The sequence below is a fragment of the Panicum hallii genome, chromosome 8 (genome assembly GCF_002211085.1).
Source record: "Panicum hallii strain FIL2 chromosome 8, PHallii_v3.1, whole genome shotgun sequence".
NCBI lineage: Eukaryota > Viridiplantae > Streptophyta > Magnoliopsida > Poales > Poaceae > Panicum > Panicum hallii.
In genome coordinates, this window is record NC_038049.1 from 948,067 (window position 1) to 969,118 (window position 21,052).

Genomic DNA, 21,052 nt, shown 5'->3' on the forward strand with positions numbered 1-21,052 from the left:
CTAGCCGTTCCATCCTGACGCTTGTTCAGCGGAAACTCAGTGCAGCCTTAAGAAGTAGTGGTGTTGATTTGCTCAATGACAAGCATGGTGTTTTGAAGGAAGGGAGGAAGGAAGGAATACAGGGTGTGGTTATGATAGGGGGATGGGGAATGAAAGAGAAGGTACTCACGTTGGCAGCTACGAGATCGCAGGCTGCGCTACTGGTTAGAGGTAGGCGGTGAAGAGCGTGGAGGGATCGCCGGAGATGACCGAGCATGGTGGGCGGCGGCGGCAGAAAGAGAGAGACGATGAAATTGCGGCGGGCATGGGCTGGGCTATGAATATGGCGTGCGAGCATGGTCAGTAGTGGCCCATTGGCTACATGTCGGTCGACGGCGTGCGTGTACACACGTAGTAATAATCTCATCGATAAGCAAAGCCAGCAACAGCAAAGAAGAAGGGATCGAGAAGAAGCAGTGAAACTCGATCTCCAGGGATGTTTCAACTACTTGAATGGGATATAATATTAAAAAGATGCTTAAAAGTTCCATCCGGAATTTATGATATAAATTTTGAAATCAAAACTTGATCTAAAACTCTGAAGAATTGTATAGACGACCTAGTACTACTAGTTTCAAATTGAGACTTTGTAATAAAATTATTAATTAAATTCGGGTAGAATTTCTGGACCCAGAGCCCGCGGCGGCGAGAAGAAGTGGGTGGGACCAGCTTGACAGAGTCCGTGTCGAAGTCCAAGCCGAGCGGGGCGAGTCGAGGGTATAAATAGAAGGTGGGCGGCAGGCTACCTGGCCCAGCCCAACCAACCCGAAGATCGATCGTCCCAGCCAAATCAATCCTCCCTCTCTCTCTCGAGTCTCGAGGGGAAAGGCGAACCAGCCGCCGCCACCAATCCCTAGCCCGGAGATGGAGATGACGGCCAGCCTCGCCCTGTCGAGGAGGCACGGCGCGGCGGAGGCTGGAGAGGGATCCGCGAAGAAGGTCAAGACGGAGAATGCGGTGGTAGGATACGAGGCGCCACCAAGGGCGGCTGCGGCGCAGAAGAAGAAGACGAAGAAGGTGATGACGGCGGTCTCCAAGGACCAGGTGGACTTCGTCCTGGCCTCCAAGCCCATACTTCGCAGCAGGCCCTCATCAGTGGTGCAGCCCAGGCAGATGTCCGAGGAGCGCCGGCGCCAATCTGCCTGGGTCGACGAGGTTGTCAGGTCCACCAACGAGATCGTGCGCAAGCTCCAGGAGAATTACCGCCAACAGCTGGACACCAAGGGATGCGTCCACATCGAGGTCGAGGTCACCGACGACGAATCTTAAGCCCAAACCAGGAGGAGCCTTTTTTTTTCCTTGTATAAAATTATCTATCCATCCTAGTGTGCTCTGGCTGGCTGTAACAGGATGCATCCTCACCCGCCTGTGTCGCAGCAATAGCAGGATTAGTTATATATCACCATGCATGCCCTGTGTAGGCCCCCATATTCACCGTCTATGTATCCATCGATGAATTCAGCAGCATCGCATTCTGAGTCCTTTCTTTTGTTTCTGTGAGTCTGCAGTTGTATGCTTAGTTCCATCTCTACTGAATCTAATGATATCTCATGTGTTACCCTACCTGTGCTTGGCAATGATATCACTGGAATCTGATGGATATTTCTTCATTAGTCAACATTAAAGCGGTTCTATCATGAGAGCGAAGCACTGAAAAGCTGCTAAAACTTATGCCATTCCTTTGAGATATGCTGTACCTGCTCTTCTAATTTTCTGTATCTTTGTCAGGATTACTTACAAGTGCTAGCAGAGTATCAAATAGTATCCTTATCTCTCTGCGTGTTACTTAAGGTGTGTTGCTTTTTGACAGCCTCCTGTGGTTGTCTGACTCCACAATGGTAGTTCTAAAATATAACCGTATGATGTCTTACCCTTGTGGGTGCTTAGTTTTTGCTCCGCCTCCCATGATCATATAGCATGTTTTTGTATTCTATAGTTTGTTCTGTTTAGCTTGTCTCATATTAAATTCCTTGTGACTAAAACTATGCAACGACTAGCGGTGGTTTTGGTACTTTTCCCATGTTAATGGTACAAGCTTTTCTTTTTCTGTCTGATCCAATATACTAAATATATGCGAATTGGAGCAGAGCAAAAATATTAAATTGCTCCTAGTGACTGTTGAACCCATCATAGATAGACTCAAATATGAATATGACTGTTGAACCCATCTTAGATAGTGGTTCTCAAATTTTCATATTCATATTTGAGAACCACTATCTACTTAACTGTGGTGAGCATGTCCCATCCTGAAGCTGCTTGGTGATGTTTACTTTCATTTGTTTCCTTTTTGCTGGTTGTTTGTCGTGAAAAGAACTAACACAAACCATGCTTGGCAGTTCTTTAATATTTACCTACTGCTTATCATAGATATTATATTTTTGTTTCAAACATGATTTGTTTGTTCCGAAAATTTGTATGACCGTGTTCTGCTTGGCCCCTTAGATTGACCAAATCAGATATTTTAGTGAGTCGGCACAAGCAAAATTGTAGTCGATGTTGGTGCACTGATACAAAATTTACTTGTGAACTGAACTCTATTGGCGGATACTTTGGTTTTGCGACAATTTGGCATATGTTCCCTGCGGGTATCATTTCACTACCTGTCATAGCATAAGGCGCAATCTATTCCTGAAAACTTCTTAGCAGAAGGCATAATCTAGTTCTGAAAACTTAATTAGCAGCCGTAGACCTGGTAAGTTGATACCTTGCCAAACATGGCTGCACTGGTGGCTAACATTCTGCCTTTACGGTTTTGTTTTTCGTTTGCTCTGCGATATAGTGCCACCCATTTGGTTTTCGTTAGGGATTTATAAGATCAGATCTGGTCCAAAGTTTTGGTTCTAGAGGTACAAATTCAGGGTTTGATTGTTACGCACTGCGTCCTAGTTGAAAAGGTCATAAGATTTCTCTTCTTGCTATTATTTTTTTTCATGAAAATATTTTGAAAAGCTGGCTCCTATCATCCTAATATAGGACCTACCTATGTGAGGGTTTCATTCAAAATTAATCCTTTTTATCATTATATATGTGCAATATTCCAAGTCATAACCATGCAGAACTTAACCTGCAACATTTTATATGTAGGAAGCAACGATTCTTTCCGCGCTGCTACTGCACGACCTCAATATTTTGTGTTTCCTTTCCTTATCGAGTATTAGCAACACTTGTATTCCTTTTCCCTACAAAGAAATGCTATGGTGTAATACAGACGATTGAAATACATTCGGGCGGTGTTTCCTCTAGCAGTGTGTTTCGTTGGCATCTGGCTTGACAGAAATTCCATTATCTCGTCGTACTAAACGAGCACTCAAGTTTATTTCTTGCAAGAACTACTGATTTCAGTATTTGTCCCTGAAACTGTAATTCTACAAGAGCATCTTCAAATTCAGCACAACTCTTTTATCATACCTAATGCATGATTTAGCAGACTAATATTAAATGTGCTAACCACTTAGCTACAAAAAGAAAACATCACATCCATTGAACTTAGGGAAAGCCGGGTGCCATTGGTGCCACTACAAGACACGCAGCAGCCAGGCATCCTAATAGGAAAGCAGCAGACGGCCAGGCGAAGCAAAGGCAAATTTGCCCACTACATCTCGCAGACACAAATCTGGGTGTTCAGACCCTCGGCATTTATTTGAATTCTGTTTGCTTGAATTCTGTTTGCAGGACTACCACTTTAAAGCTGCATGTCATGAAACAGGCCATATCGGCCGAAAATTCAACCACCTTAGCTCACTACAAGTTTAGGATAATTCCAAGTAAACAGCTACTTGTCCTAAGTAAACTGAACATTGACATAATATATGAATGCTGACTCAGGGCTCCAGTTACCCTCTACGGCATGACATCAAACCCAACGGGTTCCTCAAAGGGTAACCCCCCCACCATTCATCCTCCTGATCTTGTTCCTAAGTTGTTCCCCAGTCAAGCGCATCTCCTGATACCCATCAACGTGAAGTTGGATTAGTCTGCCATAAGCTTTCTGGTCGGGCACCATGGCATCGCGCATGAGTGAGATTGCTGCCCTCACATCATTCATGTCTTTGTAGAGGCTCGATAGCTCTGTGTTGGCTTTGTTAATCTGTTCAAATAAATCAAGTTTGCATGAGAAAAGCAGTAAGAAAAACAATAAGCAATGGTCGACCTGTTGGAATGAGAAAAGCAGCAAGAAGAAAAAAAAGCTAACCTCCTCACTTTGAATCAGCAGGTGTTCAGGTACATCCAAGTTGAGCTGTCATCAACAAAAGAAATACAATTTTAAGGAATACAACACACACCAAACAAATATCTCTGTAAGAAATTCTAACAATCTTAGATCTGCAAAAGGAATAGCATGTACAGCCCTCTGAAACTGTGGAGTGGCAAGGCTATGAACGTTTGACAGATAAACACGTCCAACATAAAAAAACAATGCAGGGAAAAGAAAAGGCCCTCTAAAACCATGTCACATAGATACATGGTCATCATAAACAGATATTAACATGTTCATCATAAAAAGATATGTTCATCATAGATACGAATGTTCATCATAAACAGACATGCTCATCGTAGATACGAATGTTTGACAGATATTAACATGTTCATCATAAACAGATATGTTCGTCAACTCAGCAAGAATTGGCGCCAAAAATAAAGAGAACATCCTCATTCTTAGATAAATTCAGTGTCAAGGTAGTGACAGTGAGATCACAGGTGCAGGGACATCATAAATTGCGGTCCAAGATTAATTTTCATTTGATTGCTAGGAAGAGTAAGGTAAAGCAGCAGTTGAAAAGAAAGGTAAACAGGCGTTTTGCGCAAAGGAGAGATCAGCTGTTGCCATAGAATATATGGTGGAGAAAATCTGTAAACAAGTCCACAATGTGCTTTTTTACAAAAGAGAAGTCAGTTGCTGCTATATAAAATGAGTTGGAGAGATCTGTCAAAGCATATATGACACATATTCATCTTCTAGCACATAACAATGAGAAGTACAGATACCTTCCTGGAACAGGAAGTTCACCTCCAGCAACTCCAGCAGCAGCCTGTCAAAATATGTAACAACTTAATATTGGAAGATCTAACCCTAGAAATCAACAGCAGCCCATGCGCATCAACCATGGGTAGTCGATCTAGCTGTAGATCAGGTGAAGAAACGAGATATCAGGAGATCTAACCCTAGAAATCAATAGCAGCCCAAAGAGGAAGCACGACAACCATGGGTAGTCATCTAGCTAGGTGAAGCAACGATAAACAGGCAAAAGAAATCTAAAACTCACGGGATCCTGGTCCTCTCCACGCCCACGCCCCCGCCCGCGGCCTCTGGGTGCGCCTCCGCGCCCGCGGTCGTGGCCTCCGGCGTCCATGGAGGTCGGGACGCACGCTCTGGGAGAGGTGAGACGGAGTTGCTGCGCGAGATGCCAGGCAAAGGGGCCGAGAACGAAGGGGGGCTGGGCTGTCTGTGGGGACTAGTGATTTATGTCGAGCTGAAATAGGATTGGCATCCCCATTACGGAGGCACGAAAAATAAATATACCTTCACATCTGCTAATTTGATTTTGAATTTTCCAATGGAAGTGATATTTGTAACAAAAAAAACACATTGGTTCTTCCTTCGCATTCATTTTAAAGAGCTTGGTTTGTCACTTGGATAATTACTCATAACTTTTAAGCAAGTAGATTTTACATGATATCCCCTCTGTTTTACAATATAGACCCTTGAGTCTGTCCTAAATCAAACTTTTCTAACTTTTAACAAAACATCAAACAGTAGTATTATTATTTTATAAATTTTACAAAAGTGATCACATAAGAGAAATTTGACTTGTATAAAAGTGAAATGACCTACACTTCGGAACATAGGGTGTGTAGGTCAAGGATGCGTAGACATAGGGATCGTGATTTATAATAATGAAACTAGAAAGTTATATAAAAAAGTAAAAAACGCATAGGCGTAGAGAGTGAAATCAAACTGATGTTTTAATGTGACAAAACCTTTTGCATGGAAAATCAAACATTTCTGCATTTTTCGCAAGAATGAGGTTTTTAATTTAGTCAAAGTCAAACTTCAAAGTGGCTCCTTTCAATTTTGAAGTTTAATACATAGCTTGTATATGTGGAGAGACATTTATGAGTTAAACTTCATTTACTTGAGGTGTATTTGAGCACAAAACTTCAACCAACAATTACTATAACCATAATCAACTTTGAATATGAATATAACAATAAAAAATTTGTATAAACAGTTTATATACCTTTGTATAAAAAAATTATGAGTCTAACAAGGGGATCGACTGATTTATATACCTTTCAATGTTATCATCGTCAGACGCATCTCCGGCAAGCCGTCGGCGGAGTTCCTTGATCTCCTCCTCCTCCTCTTTGGGGGACGGCGCAGGTACTCCGGATTCGTCGAGAGGCCGAACCGGACCGGCGGGAACATCCAGCTTGAACAACCATGGATCTCATGGGCAGGAGAGGCGGCTGGCTGGGTCAGGGTCAGGGAACCGGGCAAAGGGGATCCAGATCCAGGCCTCTCCCTTATTTATGTCTGAGTCTGGCCTTATTAGGGTTCCTCCCTCCCCTACGGTAGGTACGGAGACGGGAAGGGGGCAAACCCGTCATTAATTAATTACTAATTAATTAGGGTAACATTATAATTAATTAACAAACCAAACCAATTAAAACCACCCATCCGTCGCCGCTGGCGCTAGGCGCTAGTAGTAAGCAAGCTACAACTACAAGCTCCTGCTGCCACTCATGACAAAACAACAGGTCAGGCCACCACCGGCCACAGCCCGGTGCCCATCACCATCAAACAATTCAGTGAGGTCCCCCACCACAGCAACCGCAACCGGCCACGAACACCAGAGCAGCAGCAGCAGCCTCATCTTGCTCCATCACCCGCCGATCTCCCTTGCCACCTGGAAGGCTGGAACGCACAGGATGAAAACTCTTCAAAGATTGCACATCAAAATATAGCTGCACATATCAAACACTAACCTTCTTCTGTGCAATTCATTGTCAGCTCCTTGGTTCAGCATCGTTCAACCCGTCAACTGATCATTTATACTAGCACACATAGAAACAGACTGTAAGACTATAAGCTTTGCCGACAGAAACACTATGAGCCTATCAGTTGGAAATCCTACTTATGTTGCCTAAAGATTAAGAGCACTATTGACTTGTTTTTTTTTTGAGAGAAGCACTATTGACTTGTGGCTAAAAAAGAAAATAAAAGTTTCCGAAAGAGTACTCTTTCCAAAATGTGGATCCAGGAAACCGGATGTAAGTGTAAATTTGTCTGCTACATAGCTATCAGAATAGTAGGTTATTGCAAGAGGATATCCCATCAATAAGTTTTCTTTCTGTCTTGCAAAATGGGCTTCACAAACAACTCAAGAGTCTACAAAAGCAGTATCAGTGATGAACCCAGATGAACACCGAATACCGTAACATCAATAAAGGAGCTTACAAAACTATGCTAACATGTCTGCCCACCCTTTACTTTCGTGACCAGCTCCCAGCGGCAAGGTGACATTACAAGAAAATGTGTGAATTCTTTTTCCAAGATAGGCAACAATCACAAGGATACATGAAACACTAACCTTCTGTGCAACTCATCTTCGAATCGTTCTGCCAGGCCAATTGATCCCTAATTTGAATCATGAGCAGATCAGTTGCAACACAAAAAGACTATGGGACTGTCATATAGTGAACTTTACCAGCAGCGCAGAGTCATATAGCAAACTTTGCCAACACAGATGGTTATATGTTGAGCTATGCCAACACAAACACACAATATGCCTAAAAGTGGAAACATTTCAACAAATGCAGCTTTACCTGGTTGGCTAGTCTAGAGAAGAACAGTTTACTGCAAGCCGCAATCTCACAATGAAGGCTCTATTTTATAGCAACAAAATTCGATCCAAACAAAGGGCTATGGACATTTATGCTATGCTACAAACTTAAGTTCTCTACTTGCTACAGCATGTTGAACTTCACACTAAAAACCCATGGGGAAAGGAAGTCAAGAAAAATTGATGATGCACAGAGCAGATAAACATTTATGGATAATCTTAATTCTCTTGACATGTCTAAACTGATGCCGTACCTTAAAAGCTTGTTGATAAAAGAATAATTCCCCAAAATTTAGATTCATGAACCTAATCTGTGTGCAAGTTTATAATCAACTGCTGCACGGCAAGAATAACTTTAAATTATCTTGAAAAAAACATGTCCCGACAATAAGTTTATTCTTGTATATTCGGCTTCAGGGAGAACACATATTTACCTATCATAGGTCCACAAAAAAAGTACTCACGATGATCCCAGATGAACAAAAAAACGTTGACATGAATAAAGGAGCTTACAGAACTATCTAGCAACTAAGCAAGACTGCCCAGTCCTTAATTTCAGGACCAGCTGCTGCTGGTAAGGTGACATGATAAACTCGTATATGAATCCAAACAAGATGTAACATAAAGATGCATACAGTGAACACTAAATTTTTGTGAAATGATCTTCAACTCCTAATGTCCAACTCATTGAACCCTAATTTGGATCATGAACGAATCAGTAGCAACTTGCAACATAAATAAACAAACTATGAGACAGTCATGTAGTGAACTTTGCCCCAATAGAAAAATACAACACCTAAAACCGAAGCATGTTGATGATTGGAGGTCCAACTAGTTCAGAGAAGAACAGTTCACTACCACATAGCAGTCTTTCACAATAAGGGCCTCTTTGGTGTCCCTGTTTATAGCACCAAAAATTTATCCAACAAAGGACTATGAATAATCAACATGTCCTCATGCTATGCTCTGCGAGCTCTCTTAAGTTCTATACATGTTACAGCATTTTTAACTTCACACGGATAGCAAACTGAGGAAGGAGGTCAAAGAATTCACGATGCAGAGAGCAGCTGTGTGGACGGCATTCAGATCGATAATCCTACTTCCCTTTACATGTCTAAACTGATGTAACCTGAAACGATCAAACGAGCACCATTGTCTTGTTCATAAGAGAGCAGGTTTCCGAAATTAAGATTTAGGAAACTAATCTGTGTTAAATTCATAATCTACAAGGCCACGCAACAAGAATAATAGTAAATTAACAGTACGTGGCGGAAAAATGCCATCCATGTGATAGCATTTATTGGGGATGCAGCTCCAAACACAGAATTGTTTAACAGCCGCATAGATATTTAAGGTAATTTGGTGAAAAGGGAGACAAGAGTTCAGCGCTCACCTATTTGATAGCCGTAACTCCTAGCAGAGGACAATGAATGTCTAGTCTTTTCAATGTGAAAACCAATGAATATTTGATCTGTCCCTGCATATACTCTTAATCACCTGCAAACAACCAAAATGCTGTATAAGTAAATTTCATCACAGACAGCAATCTTTTCATATCAAACCGAAGGAACATGAACAAATTGGATATTCATTAATTATAGATTCACATCTTGATTAATGATAAGAAAATTGATGAGTCCAAACTACTAGGTTCCACAACAAGGTTAAAGAGGATAAAAAAAAGATACAACCTTGAACAGAAGTGTGTGGTACGCAATGACATTTCAGCATGCCAATCAGGGATTAATTATGCCTATTGTCCAAAACAAGAAGATAAACGCTACACGATGAAGCATCAGGTATGAGCTAATGTTGAAAACAGTGTTTATCACGTTTCAGAATACTTAGTGATGCGGTTCCAGGTTTAGTGCTTAACTCAATGTGTAGCATGCACTGCGTTGCAAATTCACCGGTAAATTTCATGACAAACACGAACCAATTGGCGGATATTTAGTTCCAAGTGGAAAGAGTCGTGGGGCGACACTCCACATGCCCGGGACAGAATCCGGTTGCGCCCAGACAAAAGGGGCCGGATTTTTATAAACAAACAAACAAAAAGGCCCAAATGGAGCTGCCTGCCGCAGGGGGCGGCGATCGATGGCATTGGCCGACTCGTGCACCGAAAGAGGAAGACTCCAACAGAGAAAAAGGAACGGAGAGGGAAAGGGCGCTGACCTGGTCGCCGACATGATGGAGGTTCCGACCGTAGGGTTCCGAAAGGGAGGTGGAGACGAGGAAGGAAGCCGCCGGTCCACGAGATCACGGGACTCCGCTATCCTAGGAGTGGTGGTGAGACAGCGGGATGTGGTGGAATCGTCGAGGAGAGGAATGCCGCCGAGTAGCTGGGTGGTCGGAAGGCGGACGGCGGAGGAGCAGAGTCGCGGCGAAGGAGACGAGGAAGCAGGGCGGACGAAGAGGAACCGGCGGTGCTGGACAACCCCGACGGCCCAAGGCCCAGTAACGCAAGTGTGAAAAGGCCCGCAAGCACAGCCCAGGAAATGGAGCCTTGTTGCATCACAGTAAATAAGAAATAACTATACTACTAAATATATATTCATTAGACGGAATTCGTACCATCACTTGGCCCCTCTGGATACAATACTCCTTGTACTAAACCCTCCCAAAATAAAACTCTGAAAGAGCTTCTACTAAAGCCTCCCAAACGTTTTCCTTACCACATGAGATATGCGGAGGGATTTTTCCATCCGTCCGCTCTGCCCTCTCGTCGATCGGTGGAGGTCGAGAATTGACGGATATTGCTGGAGTTGATGTTAAAAATTAGTTTATCAAGACTTCATCTCATATGCTCTCCTAAGCCAATAAAAACAAGAAAATGAAAACTAGATCTTGCACCCCACTTGTCTTTATTCTCCTGTGTATTCAAGCTCTGCACTGGCAATGTCATGTGTATATATATGTGTGTGTTAGTACAGAATTATACGTAGTGCCAATAATGGATGCTATGGATGTAGCTGATCAGCGGCATTCGGGATGAGTCTGCTCTGCAGTAGTAGTACAGAGGTACTGCAGAGGAACTACTTCCCAGCGCTCGTGGCTTCCCTATGTAGCCGCATCATCTTGCCACCATTCCATCAGGTGCACAGATCGATCGAGTTGTATCGTGCCACGCACGGTAAACTCGCCCGGCCCGATGATACCGTGGCTTCGAAAAGGGATTTCCACATTCTATGTATATTTTTTTACTGCTCGTGAATCTTTCGGATTCCAACCATGACCTTTAGAATAAGCAGCAGCTACCCGCGAAAAAAAAAGCAGCAGCAGTTCTCTTCAGGTAAAACTATAGCAAAACAACCCCTTTAGTATTTAATAACCACAATATAGAAAAGCATGAATCGAGATAAATATGACTGATAATTAATTACTTTTCCATTTCTTTCTCTACTACCTCCTGTTGTTCTAGTACCGAAAGAGGCAAAAGGTGGATGCACAGGCCCAAGGAGTACTGCAAGCATACATGACAAAGAGCAATGGGCAAAATAGGACACAGGTGACGGATCTCTGCTGAATTTCTCATGAGGTGATTTTTTGCACCCGTGAGTGCTCTGGTCCCAGCAGCACCCCTTGAATCGCATCACTTTTTCCTTCTGCAGCTCCAACACCATGTCTGTCTTGCATTTGTCCACTCCTCTGCCTCTCCTTTTTTGAAGGAAAACTCCTCTACCTCTCTACCCTATGACTTCTTAGGAAGTCTGTATTCATCCATGTCAATTCAATACAACTGGCTGTCAGGACTAGTTATTACTACACCATCTACGCTTTAATGACCTCTACCATTCTGAGATCCATGCTACAAACGAGCATACGAGATTGACCTTTGATCTTGTTCTTGATACCGGCGGAAGCTAACAGAACAGAAGACTATTATTTGTAGGACTACTATCTTCATATACTAAAGACCTAGAGCTAAAACAACCTAGACTTGTTTCTTTAATTGTTGCTGTTGTTGATTCCCCTGAAGATACACCTATTATTTGCTAAAGCTTTCAACCCTTTCCTCCACTTGATGGGGGCATGATAGTCCCTGCAGACAACACATAAAAACAATTAGAACAACCATCAAGAGGGGCCGGAAGCTAGTTTTATATGCGTCATGATTGATTGAGCAGCTGATTGTCAGAGGCTTACAAGCACTCTCATAAAGAAAGAAAGGGCTGTTGATACTTACTCCCAGATTAGAGGAAAGGAGCCCCCTTTTTGCTCTATGTTCACATACCAATCGCTTCATGCCCAGGAGAAAACCTAAAGAAAAACATAGGTAAACCATATTTCTTACCACATGAATAGCAATAACTAAACACCCCGCTCCAATTTCTTGTAAATAATAAGGAACAAACAGTGTCTAAATTCCAGTTTTAGCCCAACCCTTCCTATGAGGCGAGCCCATGTATGCAACTATGCATAACACCTCAATTAATTCAAATGGGTTAACTCAAAGCACTATGTATGAAGCACTAATAGGTTCGCCCAACCTACCTAAACTACCAAAGTTCCACTAATTCGACCACAACAAGATACTTAGGTTACACAAGCGGAAATTACCAACACTTATGAGCAAGAGTTTTTAAGTTTGGTAGTTTAGTAAAGACTAACTAGGAAAGATTTAAGTTACTGAATTTTTACCTGGGCACCTGAAAGAAGCAGGACTTGTATGGGGGCAGCTCAAGGGTGGATGTAGGTGGGAAGAGGGACGAAGCCACATGATGAAAAGGGCTGCTGATGTTGATGTTGCCATTTTGAGCTATTGTATGAGTATCAATAGAGGCCTTGGTGGGAGATGCAAAGGGGCTCTCAGGCAAAATGTGATCCACCACGCCACTACAATTCAAACACACAAGGAACATATCAATCCTGGAAAGATCAAGACCAAATCCAAAAAAAGGGAACAAGTTGCACCGTGATACTGCTTAACAATAGCCATTAGTTGTGGTCATTAGTTTCTTTTCTCCTTTCCCCTACCCTTTGCCATGGCTTTTCTTTTCCCCTTTTGTTACTTGCAATCAAGAGAACCTATCACCAGCCACCCTAACACCCTATCTACCTCACATCCTTTAACCTTTTAAGCCAAAGGTACATTAGCTTTAAGCCAGAGAATAAATAGAAGCACATAGACAAAAAGCATGCTTTATTAGCTATCACATGTTGTCACCTCTTTGCCAAACCATAACCATACGTAAGTTGTTGCAACAATTTATTCGACATGACAAATTTAGAGTTAATGACAGAACCGGGAAAAGTGTGGCAGGACTAGGTAGCGTTTGGTTAGAGGATGGAGCCGCTCTATTTCTTGATTGGTTGGAGGTACGAGGATGAGAACCGTTATTGCTCTGTTAACCACCATCATGTTAGGCCCGCATGTCGGTCACCCAATCCCCCCCCCTCTCTTCTACCACAGGAGCCCGAGCAAGCGCCTGCGCAGCGCCGCCCGCCCTGCCCGCCCGTCTGCGTGGGGCTGCCCGCCCCACCGGATATTGCTGCCAGCTTGCCTGCACCGTGCTGCCGCGCTGCCCTGCCGCCTCGCCGACCCCGCAACGGCACCGCCCCACCTGCAAGTCGTCGCCCGAGCTCTACCTCCGCCCCGAGCTCCGCCCTCGCGCTGAACTCGGCTGCCGCCGAAGCTCCGCCTCCGCCCCGAGATCCGCCCGCTCCGCCCTCGCGCCGACCTCGTCCGCCGCCGGAGCTCCGATTCCGCACTGAGCACCGCCTCCACGCCAAGTGCCATCCTTGCCCCGAGCTTGGCCACCGCCTCCGCACTGAGCTCCGCCCGCTCCACCCTCGCTCCGGCTCCACCTGGGGCCTCGATCCGCAGCGGCCGCGCCTCGTTCCCCCACTGCCGCACCACCCAATCTCCGTCAATGGGGAGCGATGCCGTAGAAGTGGGACGGCTCGATTCGCTCGATTTTGCAGGATTGACCCGTCCCGCATCTGGAGCGAATATTCGCTCCCTGGAACGGCTCCATCCCCACACTCGCGAACCAAACATAGAATGGGACGGCTCCATCCCGTTCCACTCCTCAACCAAACACTACCTAAGAATATCACCCATCCAAACATGCCAAGAGAAAGGAAAAGTTAATGCAGGCTTGCCTTGTTTCTCTATGCTGCCCTTTTCCCATTCCATTCCCAGAAAAGATATAGCTTGTGACCATAGTGCCCATTTGGTAAATCTTTTACTCCACAACAACAATCTTACCTTTCTTGGAAGTCACAACCAACATTTTGTGTTGCTGTCACAGGACCATATTCCCTTTTCTCCACTTCCCCAAGGTTGACCATCTGCTTGGGACTGGCATCACCATCCTCTTCCTGCTGCTCCTCGTGCTTGCCTTCTGCATCAGTTGCAGAGATAGCAGCAGCTGCAGGCGCACTCATGGCAAGCACAGTACTGTTCAGCTTGTTATCTACAACCAGAAACCATGGATTCAAAGTCACAACCTACAAGCACCTCGCCAATGCAAAAGAGCCAAGAACTTGTCAGGGTCAAGAAGTTGACCTTGGATGATGACATCCTCCAAATGGATGGCACTGCCATTCCCATTGACGCTGCCTTTGCCGTCAGCTTGTCCGAGACGCATGGGGGAGCCAAGATGGTGACCCCTGCTCCTGAGGTCGAGGAGCTGCAGCCCCATGAACCGGCGTTGCTCCATCTCAATGGCTTGCTGCAGCTCGGCCGCCTGCTGCTGCTCTTCGAGCTTCCTTCTCAGAAACGCCTCGTGGTTAGCAATGTTTCGGTACATCATCCTTGGTCCTAAAATCAACATGTCAAAACACCTGCAATCTGCAACAGAAATGTAGCAAGAATACATGCAGGTAGAAAAGAGAACGGTTACTACTGACCAATCTGTGGCTGCTGCAGATCAAAGGGGTCCCTGGAATCAAGCAATCCGGTGGGCGACGTGCAGCCGGCGAAGTCCCCGTGGTGCGGGTGCTGCAGCTTCCTGCAACCAAACAAAAACAAAGAAAGCAAAAGAAAAGTTCCTTTAGAAACAGAAACTGTCAAGAGACAAGCGACGTGCAATGCAGGATGGGAGATGCAACGGACCTGAACCTGTCGGGGATCTTGCCCTTCTCCTTGTATGGCTTGACAAGCACGCGCGCGTTGCACACGAAATGCGGGTTGCCCTTGTTCAGGATGATCTTCACGCTCTCCGCGTAGATGAAGGTGACGAAGCCGAACATGCGCTTCTGCTGGTAGGGGATGCGCACGTCCTGCACCGGCCCGTACATGCTGCTCGATTGCAACCAAAGGTGCATCACGATCAATCGATTTCGTCCATTACTGGACTACTAGGAGACAATGCAAACAAAGCAGAAGGTAATAATGGAGGCGTGCTCGGTACCTGAAGTAGTTGGACACATCCTCCTCGCTGAAGGTGGAGTCGGCCGGGAATGTCAGGTAGATCTGCCGCGCAGCGGGGCTGGCGATGAGGTCGCCGCGGTCCATCCGAGGCGAGCGCACCGGGAACCTGTGCATGTCGCCGCCGCGGCCCCGAGAGAGGAAAGCAAAAATCAGGAAAGGGCACAAGACAGAAACCAAACTGCAATCTTTGGTGGTAAAAATGGCACCTTTGCGGCTCGTGCTGCTGTTGGTGGTGGAGCAGGAAGTTGAGGTTGACGCCTTTGGGCGGCGACGGCGAGAAGGGGAACGCCGGCGCCATGTGCTGCTGCGGCCGCGCGGCGGCCAAGGCCTTGGCGCGCATGACCGCCATCTCACGCTCCGTCGCCGCCGCGTCGTCCTCGGGCAGGCCGTGCAGGAACCGGCAGGAGGAGCCGTTCCTGCAGTTGCCGCGCGCGAAGTACATGCACGGCCTCCACGCAGCCACCTCGGCGTCGCCCAGCGAAAAGCTCCGGCGGTGGCCGCTCACCGGGGACCAGCAGTCGTACTCGTTCTCGGGGTAGAGCGCGTCGCCGCCGTCATACCCGACATGGTCGGCGGCGGCGAACGGCGACTGATGATCGCCGCTTCCAGGGCTCGGGACGCCCCGGGGTGGGCCGGTCTGCAGCGGGTCGAGAACGGGCGACGGCGGGGACGCGGGCTTGCCGGCGAGCTCGGCGCGCGCGCTGGCGACGAAGGCGTGGAGGAGGTGCTCGGGGCTGAAGGCGAGGCGGATGAGCTCCTTGTCGCTGTTGTCCTGGATGAGGAGCAGACCCATGATCTTGGGGGCGTTGTCGGGGTCCAGCACACGCACCCGGTCGAACACCACCTTGGTAGCCTCCCAAGCGTCCATGGCGTCCGCCGTGGGGAGCAGGAGCGCGCCTGTTCTTATCAGGTGGTTTTGTTTCTTCTTTGAAGGGGGAAGATCGATGGAGAGGGCAGAGTGAAAAAACCAGATGCACAAGAGAAAAGCAGATGAATTACAGGGAGAGAGGACTGGAGGAGCGGGGTATGGGGGGCACAGTTGTAAAAAGCTAGCACTGTGGCATTGTCACAGTGAATTAAATAGGCTGGTTGGGTTGAAGACGGTTTCCCTCCATCAATGGTTTGGGAAAATTTTGGTGGGGACTTTGAATTGAGCTGTTGTTTTGCTTGCGTGACAAGGAGTCAAGTACCAAAGAGATGCTTCCATTTCAAACTTCGGATGAATTATCAGGGGAGGATCAAATTTTGGTGGTAATAGTTGCATAGCCCGATTTGATTTTAACGTGCTATCGAGTTTTGTAGATGTAAATATACAAAGTAGTAGTAGTAGTAATATTCCTCAAATAATGGTAAGACCAGTCCAGGAGTTTGAAATTTGAACCGATGGTGGAAAAATTGAGGAGCAGTGTTTTCAACTTTTTTATATTTAAGAGCCATGATTACCTAACGTTACTAGTAGTTGGCATATACGTCTTTGGCTCTAAGTAGTCTGCAGTTTTTTCATGCGTTAGTGTCTGTTGGCATGTATGAGTAGGCTCCAACATATTTACAACCTTTTGTACAAGTAGAAATGGCATCCTGATAACACTACAATAATTAGAAAGTTGGCGTAGATTGTTTTTAGCATTGAAATCCGATGCGGGAAAGATAAGGTGAATGTCCTTGGTGAAATTCTTAGGTGTTAGTGATACTCTCTGCAAACAACAAAATTATTATGTTAAATGGGAAAAATTGAATTATTAGAACAGTTGAGCAAAAGCATTAGGAGTTGAAGCTTTTTTTTAAAAAAAATTATACAGCTTATGTTTCCTAAAGTTCTAGACAAATAATTATTAGTTTATTAACATGAATATGGCATATGCTTACTATAGAAAATTTCTTCCAAGCCTTGCATCTTTTCCCGTGGAAGATACATGATAATATGCATATGTTTTCGTGTATAACCATTGCATTATCCTTAAAAATTGCATGTCAACAGATACTGCAGATGTTCCGGTGATTTGTTTTATACTTATATTCAACATCATACTTAAGTACCTACTCATATTAGTAGTATATATTGCTTGTTCAATAGTGGAACCATTGTTGGTGAGAAGAGTTCCAAAATTTGAACTGACAGCCAAAAACCCATAGCTAGGTGTGCTACTTCTTTTTTTTTTGGCATTTAGCAGTCATGATTACTTAAGGTTGTTGCTATTAGTTGGCTTATATGGTTTGGCTCAATTGCTAACAATTTACATATCTTTTGTGCAAGTACAACTTGTATCTCGATGAAAAATGTAATGTTAGATGGTTAGCAGAGATTTTTTTTATAAAAAAAAGTTAGGTAAGTAAAAAGCATACTAGGTGACTACAGACTACGCAAGCAACAGCAGCTCTGCTTTCATTGGAAACAAGCAGAGAGGTGAGTGGTGGCTGTTAGGAGCTTGCTTTCAGTTCCGGGCTGTGCCTTGCAAGAACACAAAGCTGCTGTTTCGTCCTTAACTTGGACCTTCATTCATTGCCTGGAACTGAGCGGAGCCAGTTTTATTTGGTCCGCTTGGTCATCCGCTGCCGCAGCAGCACGTCGATGCTCACACACGAAACAGCTAGCACGGTCGTCCCTGCCTCTTGATGATCTCAGATGATTACAAATTACAGGGTGCACCAGCAACAGCCAAGACTCGGTTGGTCGATCGGTTTTAATTTCCAGACGCGTGCGACAAAGAAACGGCTGCGTGCATTCAGTGCCTTATTGGCATCAGCTTACTTTAGTTTGTTGCCAGCTTGCATATACTGTAGAGCAATATAATTGATCATATGAGGCATGATACATTAGACGTAGTTCCTTCTCTTGGAAATTAATAAGGACCAGGTGATCATATAATATCTATATATATATATGATCAATTGGCTGAGTACTAAGCTGAAACTCTGAAAGAGTGCATGGTCACTGAGGTCGACGGCCCAGGAATCCCCGCCCACCACGCACTTTGCAGTTGACATATATAGGAACGGCCCAAGTGCCACTTTGCATTTGCATCGGCAGACATGCAGAATTGCAAACAGACCAGCTCTCAATCAAGTCACCTCGTTGGATTTCCACCCCAAGAGAACTGAGCTGCTTTGCTCAGCGGTCGTTTCAGTGAGTCAATTGGCTGGCTTCTCTCAGCTCAGATATGATTATAGGTGTGTTTAGTTGGCCTATGCTTTTTAGAAAGCTGCTGTGAGCTGTGGGTTATAGAAAATCTGCTGTGAAAAAACTAATGTGGGAAAAGTAGAAAACCGTTTGATTAGAGCAGCTGTGAGCTATAGGAAACTGTGTGTTGTGGATGAAATACCTCTAATACCCTGAAAGTTTGTGAGACTTTCTATATACCAAAATACTCATACAAACCTAATATATTCGCTATTTCGCATGTAAATGTATCTTTTGAAAAGAAAAATATTAAATTTTCTAAGTTTTTTATCTATAGGGTCCATATAAATACAACTGTAGCAATTACATAAGATAAATAGCTCATAAAATTACGATATATGTTAACATAACTATCCTCCTCTCGCACTAACCAAATCATCAGCGATCTTGTCACGAATGGTATTTATGGTATCCTCATTCTCTATATCTTCACTCCCATCTTCTTGTGTTTGTGCCGTGCCACTTATAGATGGTACCAAGTACTGCTCATCAACATTACATCTCTCAAACTTCTTATCACGCAAATTGCTATCACGGATAAAATTATACAAAGCAAAATAAGCCATAATTATATGCTTCTGAATACGAGGTGAGAAACTTGGCATGCTCTTCAAAATACGCCACTTCTACTTTAAGACTCCAAAAGACCTTTCAATCATATTTTGAAGGGATTGAAATTGAACACCTCGTACTTTCCTTGAGGAAGGTCTATACGATGCCGGAATTCGGGTATGTGATATGTGCTTCTTTTGTACGGTGCAAGATACCCTATTTCGTTTGGATAACCCGAATCCATGAGATAATATTTTTCAATAGGAGTAAGTAAGTGAGATAAAATAAATAATACAAGTACAACAAATGTTAAACCCGAATCCATAAGATAATATTTTCCTATAAAAGTAAGTAAGTGAGGCAAAATAAATAATACAAGTACAATAAACGTAAAATGAAGAAAATAATGTATCCTGCATACCTTTAGGAGGCACGGCAAATGAAGAAAAATATGCCAATGCATGATTGAGGATACGCGTGTTATGTGCAGCACCTGGCCAACCAGCAACAATAAAGGTAAATCTCATGTCAAAGTCATAAATTGCTAGCACATTCTGAGATGTATATCTGTGACGACATGTGTGGTTAACCACTTCGTCCACTGGCATTACCACTTTCACATGTGAACCATCTATTGCTCCAATTGCACCTTTGAAGTATGGCAAAAAACGATTCTTTCTCACCCTTGCATAGTCTGTAGAAAAAGTAGGATCTCTCGGAATAATATTATATTTATCTAACTTGCACATACACTTCAACACTTCATGAAACTTCATGTGAACTGTCCAAAGCGACCTAGTGAAACCATTTTCAGCTCATGAAAATGATTGTGGTCCTCCGACAATCCACAAGAACATCGCTAATGACTCAATGGATGAAACATTGTTGGTAGAGGTCAATCTATTGGTAGAGACTAGCAAGTCATGAAGTGCCATAAAAATCTCGACGCTCATCCGAAACATCTTATAAAAATACCTTGGACGACTCATGTACCTCATCACCTATTGAATTCTAGTTTCTATCGTTTTCCTATAATCACCTTGTGCAAATATCGTTCATTGTACAACTCCTCCATTTCTCCCATAATAGCAGCATGTTGGGCTAGTGTCAGACCCGGGGCCACGGGGCTGTGTACGTCAAGGAGTCCATAAGGAGTCCGTATTGGGCTAGGGATAGGACGTGTCCTGTACTTTATTTATATTGTATTCTACCTGCATGCGGAGTAGAACTAGTCGATACAGAAGGAAACTACTCGAGTTGTACTCGAGTACGATTCCTAAGTTAGTATCAGACTAGGATTCATGTAACCCTGTCCCCCCGGATATATAAGGGCGGGCAGGGACCCCCTCAAAACATAAGATCACCAGATCAACATTAAGGCAATACAAACCATCATACAGGACGTAGGGCATTACGCATATTGCGGCCTGAACCTGTCTAAATCTTATGTTGTCTGCACCTTCGAGTTCCTGATCTCGGCGCATCCTAACCTAAAACCTACCACCTTGGGTATACCCCTCGGTGGGCAGCCGGATAAAACCCGACAGCTAGTTCAGCTAGCATCAACAATCCCTTTTACCCTTTTTAGCGACACCTGCTATTTTTCCATCCATCTACAGAAGAACAACAATATTTTTGTTTCAACACAACATAATAATAAAAACTAGTATTTTGCATGCTAAATTGGTTCAGATCTTTGAATCATGATAATGGTACATAACCTTGATACAATAAAATAGTTCCAAACATGAAAACATTAAAACATTAAAATATGAAAATAAGAAATCACTGGTGTCCATCATGCTCCCTCTTAATCAAATCGAGCCTTCCCTCAATTATTTCTAGAGAGTTAAAAACCTCCCTAAAATCTGACTTCACAATAAGTGAGGTGGCTGTATGAAGCGCCCCGACCCGAAAATCAAGGCTAAACCATGTATTAATTACCGAATAAGGTCTCCGGCATAATACATGTTACATCAAGTGGAGTCCAGAGTCATACAGAGCTTTATTCAACAAGTACACGAGGGGTAAAGCGACAACACAGAGCTACACAGCACAACC

The 21,052-nt window shown here is 44.3% G+C and overlaps 1 protein-coding gene and 1 long non-coding RNA gene across 6 annotated transcripts; both read right to left on the reverse strand.

The window, feature by feature from the left end:
* Positions 1–3,654: 3,654 nt before the first annotated feature.
* LOC112901929 lies at positions 3,655–10,277 on the reverse strand. Of its 5 annotated transcripts, XR_003230441.1 has the most exons (10): positions 10,059–10,277; positions 9,575–9,776; positions 9,277–9,380; positions 7,632–7,678; positions 7,027–7,095; positions 6,331–6,955; positions 5,304–5,510; positions 5,026–5,069; positions 4,232–4,276; positions 3,655–4,126 (listed from the first exon to the last, which is right to left on the reverse strand). It is a non-coding gene; the product is annotated as an uncharacterized LOC112901929 (long non-coding RNA). The 5 variants fall into 5 exon arrangements; XR_003230444.1 differs by lacking the exon at positions 9,575–9,776 and having other exon boundaries at positions 6,331–6,947; XR_003230440.1 differs by lacking the exon at positions 9,575–9,776.
* A 959-nt stretch (positions 10,278–11,236) lies between these two features.
* LOC112902841 (zinc finger CCCH domain-containing protein 22-like) lies at positions 11,237–16,256 on the reverse strand. Its single transcript, XM_025972026.1, has 9 exons — positions 15,468–16,256; positions 15,242–15,367; positions 14,944–15,129; positions 14,739–14,839; positions 14,395–14,649; positions 14,095–14,302; positions 12,525–12,719; positions 12,070–12,143; positions 11,237–11,925 (listed from the first exon to the last, which is right to left on the reverse strand). Exons 1-8 carry the CDS (start codon positions 16,127–16,129, stop codon positions 12,110–12,112), a joined length of 1,767 nt encoding a protein of 588 aa, XP_025827811.1. The 5' UTR covers positions 16,130–16,256; the 3' UTR covers positions 11,237–11,925; positions 12,070–12,109.
* Between the last annotated feature and the right edge of the window lie 4,796 nt (positions 16,257–21,052).

What these genes read in the sequence shown, in the direction of transcription:
- LOC112902841 (XM_025972026.1), bottom strand. Translation starts at nt 16,129, where the DNA reads ATGGACGCTTGGGAGGCTACCAAGGTGGTGTTCGACCGGGTGCGTGTG. An exon ending in GATGTGTCCAACTACTTCAG is followed by an intron (nt 15,130 to 15,241) that starts GTACCGAGCACG and finishes GCAATCGAGCAG; the next exon opens with CATGTACGGGCCGGTGCAGG. An exon ending in GGAGGATGTCATCATCCAAG is followed by an intron (nt 14,303 to 14,394) that starts GTCAACTTCTTG and finishes TTCTGGTTGTAG; the next exon opens with ATAACAAGCTGAACAGTACT.